At 57.0% G+C, this 6,989-nt stretch overlaps 1 protein-coding gene across 1 annotated transcript; it reads left to right on the top strand.

The window, feature by feature from the left end:
• The first annotated feature begins 407 nt into the window (after positions 1–407).
• CYTL1 (cytokine like 1) lies at positions 408–4,230 on the top strand. Its single transcript, XM_004579357.2, has 4 exons — positions 408–663; positions 2,586–2,633; positions 2,810–2,938; positions 3,739–4,230. Exons 1-4 carry the CDS (start codon positions 517–519, stop codon positions 3,829–3,831), a joined length of 417 nt encoding a protein of 138 aa, XP_004579414.2. The 5' UTR covers positions 408–516; the 3' UTR covers positions 3,832–4,230.
• The last annotated feature ends 2,759 nt before the right edge of the window (positions 4,231–6,989 follow it).

The raw sequence follows: 6,989 nt of genomic DNA, 5'->3' as shown, positions 1-6,989 counted from the left end.
GCAGATTCCCAGGCACTTCAGCAGAGAGCCGGGTGGGAAGTGGAGCGGCCAGGACGCCAGCCTGCACTTGATGTGGGATGCCAGCACCCCCACCCCGCCCTGCCCTGCTACATCCTATACACACTAGCGGAACTCAGCACCATGAAGTGAGGCAGGTGATTAATGGTCAAATGGGGGGAATCAGCTTCCCTTTTGCTGGGACCCTTCCCTGCCTCCCAGCTGGTGGTCATAAAACCCACCATGAATCACACAAACTGGGACTCCCTGCACAAGATCCACCCCCAACCCCCATCATGGGCAGAGAGCCGGCCTGGCGCTCGCCCAGCAGCCCCCCTGCCAGCCTGGCTGCCACTCCTGCCGGCAGCACAGCTCTTCCTGCCTCCCCCAGCCCTGCCCTGCAGCCCCCGCCTCCCACCCGCGGCTGTGCTGAGCCCCACAGGAAACGGGGGCGTGGAGCCGGCCCGGGGCACCTCCTTAAAGGTGCGGCAGCGGCCGCAAGGCTGAGGTCCTGGCACCATGACGCCCTGGTCGCTGCCGCTGCTGCTACTACTGCTGACTGGCTCGCCAGTGGCGCCCGCGCCCCCGACGTGCTACTCGCGCCTGCGGGCGCTCAGCAGCGAGCTCAACCGCGACTTCCAGAGCCTGCAGGCCATGGAGCCCTCGGTGAGTCCCTGGTGGGCCCCTGGAGAGGGGGCGCTGGAGGGGGGGGCAGCAAGCCGCCTCGGCGTTCTTGTGTGGGCAAAGCCAGTCTCACTGTCAGTGTTTCTGCTCGGCCATCAGCGTTCTAGCTTGCAAATTACTATGAATACCCGAAGACCTCTTGCAAGACGGAAAGAGAACAGGAAAGGAAAGGGTTTCCTGCAGAAACCTGGGCTTCCAGGCTCAGGGCTATCTGAACTCCTTGCTGACCTCCTTCAGCTGTTGCTGCTGAGGCTCCTGGGATGCCCACAACCCTGAGCAGGTGTCATGGCCCTGGGCCCCAGAGGGCTCTGTACAGCAGCTAGTCACTGCCCATAGCGACTCCGTGGGGAAAGGGGCTGAGAGGGCTGATGTGGTGAGAGCGAGGCCTCTGGTTTCCCCTCCATTATAGGAACCAGACACATTGGACTTCATGGAAGCCCCTGCTAAGATCTGCGGGTGGCTCTTTATGGCTCGTCCATGCTCACACGGACACTGTGCCTCTCCAACCCTGGGATGTGTGCTCTCTTCATTTTCTGCTTCAACGTTCAATAACGTGTATTTTCCTCTTGTTACAAAACTGATGCACTTGGTAGAATGGAAGGAAAATCTGCAGAGGACAAAGGAGAAAGTAGATATTACCTGTGATTCTAGCCCCTCGAGGCACGGCTGCTCCGGCATTCCACACCCACAGCATTTCTGCTTTTTGCTAGTGTGGGTGTACGTGTATGTGTGTTTTATATGTGTGTGTTCCTGTGGGTATGCGTGTGCATGTGTGTGAGTTTGCATGCATGTGTTAGGGGTGAGAAAAATTGCATCAAAGGCTCTGTTTCCTAACCTGCTTGTGAATAACACCAGCAGGATAGGTTCACTATCATTATGGTTCATTCACATATTCCTTGCTAGCAAATGCTCAGACAGCTCGCCTTGTAAAGGAACTCTGATCTTAAAAGACTAAAAGCAAGAGACTAAGAATGGCAAAGCTGAGGGCAAACGCAAATATTTGGTTGCTCAGGCCTTGGGCATAGCGGCGAAGGTGCCCCTTAGGATGCCACCTCCTGTATCAGGGATGTGGGTTCAAGTACCAGCTCCACTGCCAATTCAGACCTTGGGCAGCAGACGCTGACGGCTCACGTGGTTGGCTCCCTTGTCACCTGCATGGGAGGTGGGCATGGAGTTCTGGTCTGCTGGCTTGCTCCTGGTCCAGGCTGGCAGTGGTGGACAGCAGGTGGAGCGCTCTGTCCCTTTGCCTCTCACATCAAGCAATTGAAAAAAAGAAAAGAAAAGGAAAGACAGGTGAACACATCTTGCTTATCCTAACTCTTTGGGGAAACTGAGTCGTGAAGCGGGCAGGCCCCACCCTGGCTGACAGGGCTCTGACAGGCCTGCACAGACAGCAAAGTGAAATGGAAGGGGGCAGCAGCGAGTCATGAGCTTCGCAGGACAGGGTCACCTGCTGCCCACACCTCTAGACCTGTGCCTCAGGAGCGGCTGCAGCCTATGCGCCCATCACGCCGAGCGACGCACCTGTGCCTACAGGTGGTTTGCAGAACTGTTGTGTAATCACCCATTATAGAACTGCTTCACATCTAGATGGTCTGTCCAGCAGCACGTGGCCTGTAACTGTGTCCGTGGCTCAGTAATAGGCTTCTACATGCCTGTATGTGTCCTCGCACTGAAAAGTGGTGTGAAGATTGTGCTCGAAGCATCCAGTGCCAGGAGGAGGTAGTGACATAAGACATTGGGAAGTGCTGTGTGAGTGTGTGTGTGTGTGTGTGTGTGTGTTAGCATCAGGAAGGAGCCAGGACTGGCTAGCACACAGGAGGGCTGCTGAGCAGCCAGGGAGCTGCTGTGGCCAGCTGGGGTGTCCCTGTGGATAGCTCACCAAGCTGCAACTTCTTTCCCAGGAGCCATGTGTGAGATACTTGCCACCTCTGTACCAGCTGGACATCCACGTGAGACGGCTCTGCCTGGGGACGGGGTGGACGGGGTGGAGGGAGGCAGTGTGGGGCTGCCCCCAGCTCAGGGGTGGGGAAAGCAGACTCCCCTTACCCACCCCCAGCATTCTTTCCTGCTTCCCTCTCTCTGGCTTCTCCTTCACCCTTCCCCTCCCCTGTCCGCCCACCCCCAGAACTATTGTGCGCTGGCCTGGCTGCGTGAGTTTGTGGCCTCACCCCACTGCTGGCACGTGGCCCGGGTGGACGTCCTGAAGGACCAGGCTCGCAAGCTGTACACCATCATGAACTCATTCTGCAGGCGGGTACGTGGGCACCTTGGGCCGTAGTTTTCCCACTTGCAGTGGGCTGGGCAAAGAGCAGAGCAAGAAGAGGGGGAGGGGAGGAACAGAAAGATCTGGGAAAGACTTCAGCCTCCTTGTGAAGTGAAGCAGGGACCGCACCCCAAGACTCCAAGGCTGGTGGGAGATGGTACCCTGGGGTACCTGGCAGAGGGGAGACAGCAGAGACAGAAGCCCAGCCTGGGGTCCGGGTGGGAGGTTGTCCTGTCGTCCCCCAGACACCGGCTCTAGCACCCATCAGCCAGTCTGTCCACCCCTGAGTGTGGAATGTAGCCATGTCCATTTGTGAGACCACGGGAGTGTGACAGTGGGCACCATGAAGACTGGCAGGTGCTGGGCAGGACTCCCTGTGCCCTGCTGGGCTGCATCAGCCCTTTCAACACACATCCCCTCTCCTCACTTCCCCTGACCTGGGCTCTGGGGGCAGCAGGGACATGATGTTGGTAGAGTTCTGGTCACTTCCCCTGGCCCAGGCTCCAGGGACACAGGGACACGATGTTGGTAGAGTTCTAGATGCCCAGGGATGGGACTTACATGGAAGTGTTTGCAGGCAGGGGTCAGGGCTCTCACTGTCTCTCTCTTCTGCTCACCCACCTGTGAGGGGTTCAGCAAGCACTATCTGCAGCCAAGTGTGGGACCCCATGGGAAGTGTGGGAGATAGATGGGGTGGATGGGCTGCCTTACACCGCGGTAGCTGAGAGTCCCATGGGCCCCTCAGGCCCCTTCTGGAACCTTCTTTCCTGCTCATTGCGCACCTGTTGCAGGACTTGGTGTTCCTGTCAGATGACTGCAATGCCTTGGAGCACCCCAGCCCTGGCACCACTGGCCCACCAGGACATCTGACCAGAGAGGACTGAAGTCACGGCCACCACCCATCTGCAGCCACGGTCTTGGGGCCCGCGTCTTGGGGCATCCCAGCAGTGAGGCGTCACCCTGTTTGTGGGGAGGCAGTGCTGAGGCCTCAGGAATAGCGAGAGCTGCGCCCAAGGGTGTCCTGCTAGGAGTCCCGTGTCCCCAGGCACAGGGGTTCAGGGCATGCGAAACGACAGCTCTCCATGCACCAGCAGGGATCACTGGTGCGTCCTCCCTACCCCGGTTCTGCACCCCCTCCCACCCCAGACTCACCTCTCCCCCTCCCTTTTGTAGAGAAGCTTCTAGTGGCTTCTAGGATGTGTTTGCAAGCGTCTGCCCTAGTGCCCATGGGAACCAATCTTCTATGAAAGATTATGAAAACCAAATAAAGCATAAGGCCATGGCAGTACCACCGGGCCTGGGTGCGTCTCACACCGTCCTGGAGGTGTAACGCTCAGCATGGTGTGTCCTTCTTTCCAATGAGCTCGGGTGACTCTTGGGAGTCTCTGCACGCCACCTGTATGAAGGCTGCATGGAAAGCAGTTACAGAAGTAGAGAGGGAGAGACAGAGATCTTTCGCCTGCTGTCTGCCCAAGTGGCCTCAATGACCAAGGATAGGTCATTGAGGTCTCCACTGGGTGCAGGGGCCCAAGCACTCAGACCATCTTCTGCTGTCTTCTCAGGAGTGTTAACAGGGAGCTGGATGGGAAGTGGAACGGGGAGATTCGAACTAGTGCCCATATGGCGTGCCGGTGTGGCAGGTGCCAGTGTGGCAGGTGGCAGCTTTCCCCACCAGGCGACAGCACCAGCCCTGTCCTTGTCTGATAGCCTCTGCATAGATCCTATTTTCAAATCCAGTCCCATTCACAAGACAAGGAGTTAGTGCACCAACCATCTGTTTCAGAGACATCATCAACCCAAGCACAACATTCCAGGAAATGAGTCCTCTATGGAGCAAGCTGCGGCCAGCAGCTCTGTCAGGAGACCCCGGGTCTGTGCTGCTGCCGGGGGAAGGGAGGCCAACCTGGCTGCTCCAGCGTGGCCAGCAGACCACTGCAGCCAGGGAGTGCGTGATGCGCTTGCCATCTGTTGGTCCAGTGTGTCTGTCTTTGCTGGGGGCTTGTGGTGATGCGGTCCTCCAGCCCAGCGTCCTCCGTGTGCCCTCCAAGCCTGCCTTCCACCCAGGAGCCAGCATGAGGCTCCCAGAGCTCCAGCCTGCCCACCCTCCTCTCTGCCAGACACCAGCCTTGTTCTGTGAAGGTTCCCGATCTTGCTCACCTCCTTTAGCCCCACATATGCCGTGCCCCCAGGTGGGCTGCCCAGTGTTTCCTGAACACCACCAGTCTTCTGGCCCCCCACACCTTGCAACCTGCAGAGGAATGGGCACTGTGGTATAGTGACACGGGGCACAGCTTAGAACACCAGCATCCTGTATCCAAGTGCCAATTTGAGTTCCAGCTGCTCAGGTTCTGGTCCAGTTCCCCGCTAATGCACCTGGGGGGCAGCGGTCGCTCCGACCCTGGGGTGGAGACATTCTCCGGCATTTTCTGCTTCAACATTCAACAACATGTATTTTCGTCTTGTTAACCAAAGCCATGTACTTGGTAGAATGGAAGGAACATGAGGAGGGCACAAAGGAGGAAGTCAGAATTGTCTGTGACTCTCGGCCCTCGAGAATGACAGGGAGAGTGTTGGCTGGGGGACTAAAGCAAGTCTCCGGGGGGTCTGACCACGGCCGGGTGGGGTCTGCTCGTGCTTAGTGCATGAGACACCTGCCATAGGCATACATGCAGCCTCGGGGCCCGGGTGTGTGTTTTCAGGAATGGCTGACTCTGAATAGGTTAATTTCAGTGTTCGCTGCACACAGGAGATGCACACATGGACACATGCACAAGCGTGGATACATAATGCATGTATGTGCACACATGCCCATACATGGACACACACATGCCCATTTGCGACCTTTTAGTCCCCCAGTGCCCCAAGCTCTTCTGTAAAGCAGAGCTGTCCGTCCCTCAGCCTGGGTCTGCCCACCCCAGGTGCTCCTGCTGTCCCAGAACCTGGCTGTGAAGTCAGCACACCCTTCACACCGAGGGGCGAGTTCAACCCGCTGAGAATTAGGAGGCAGCAAACTCCCCAAAGCGCTCAGGATGCAAATATGCCTCCGCAGGTGCAGTCAACTTGTCTGCTGACGGTCAGGTGCCTCCAGGAGAGACAAGGGCAGGAAACTGCCCTGGCATGGACTAGGCATCAGGCAGACGAAGGGCAAAGTGGAGGATATGGAGGGACAATGCAGCAAGCGGCTGAGTGGTGAGAACAGAGGTGTGTGCTCCGTCCCACGGAGGTGTTCCAGGAACCATCAGGGCATGTATCTAAGGTGTCAGCAGCCAGGTTCTCGAGATGCTCCTCCACTTGTTATTTTAGAACTTTCTGGCTGTCAGCAGACAGGGAAACTTGCCCAGGAGTCACTGCTTTCTGTGCACTGTGTCTACAGCACCAGCCCAAGCCAAGATGATATCAAGTTGCCAAGTCAGCCTGGGCTGCGTCTCTGTCTGTGCTGTGGGCACCCATCCTGTGGCCAGGGCAGCTGCACAGAGAGTAGGTCTGGGAGCTCACTCAGCTCACAGCTGTGCTCAGCCGCTGTCCGTGGCTGGTGTTACGTCTCAAGTTAGCGGAGGGTGCTGCCATCCAGAGAGCTTCCTGTCCAGGTGTCCCTTAGTTTTAATGTGGACATTGGAGAATGGCACATCTAGGCAGATGAACTTAGGCTGCTATAAGCACTGCCAGCATCCTGTGTGGGTGCCGGTTCAAAATCCCTGCTGCTCCTGGGATGACCTGGGAACACAGCGGAAGAGGGCCATGATTGGACCCTTGCCCCATAGAGGAGGCAGGAAGGAAACCAGCTCCCTGGCTCCCTGGCTCCCTGGCTCCCTGGCTCCCTGGCGTCTAGCCTCAGCCTGGCCCAGCCCTAGCTCTGGTCACAGTGTTGTAATTTGAGGAGTGAACCGGCAGATGGAAGATCTCTCTCTCTTTCTGTTCTTCAAATAAGTAAAATATTTTTTTTAAAAAAAGCTAGCTCTATTTAAAATAAGCACCAGCAAAAACTATATGAAATGCTTGGGAATGAATGTCATAAAGTACATGTATGACTCTTACGAAGAAA

This window comes from Ochotona princeps, chromosome 11 (assembly GCF_030435755.1).
Source record: "Ochotona princeps isolate mOchPri1 chromosome 11, mOchPri1.hap1, whole genome shotgun sequence".
Taxonomy (NCBI): domain Eukaryota; kingdom Metazoa; phylum Chordata; class Mammalia; order Lagomorpha; family Ochotonidae; genus Ochotona; species Ochotona princeps.
The sequence above is the reverse complement of the archived record's forward strand: the minus strand, read 5'-3'. Positions and strand labels throughout refer to the sequence as shown.

Excerpts from the sequence above, each read along its gene's own strand:
- CYTL1 (XM_004579357.2), top strand. The coding sequence starts at position 517 with ATGACGCCCTGGTCGCTGCCGCTGCTGCTACTACTGCTGACTGGCTCG. Across the intron at positions 664-2,585 it reads TGCAGGCCATGGAGCCCTCG|GAGCCATGTGTGAGATACTT; the intron begins GTGAGTCCCTGG and ends CTTCTTTCCCAG. Across the intron at positions 2,939-3,738 it reads TGAACTCATTCTGCAGGCGG|GACTTGGTGTTCCTGTCAGA; the intron begins GTACGTGGGCAC and ends CACCTGTTGCAG.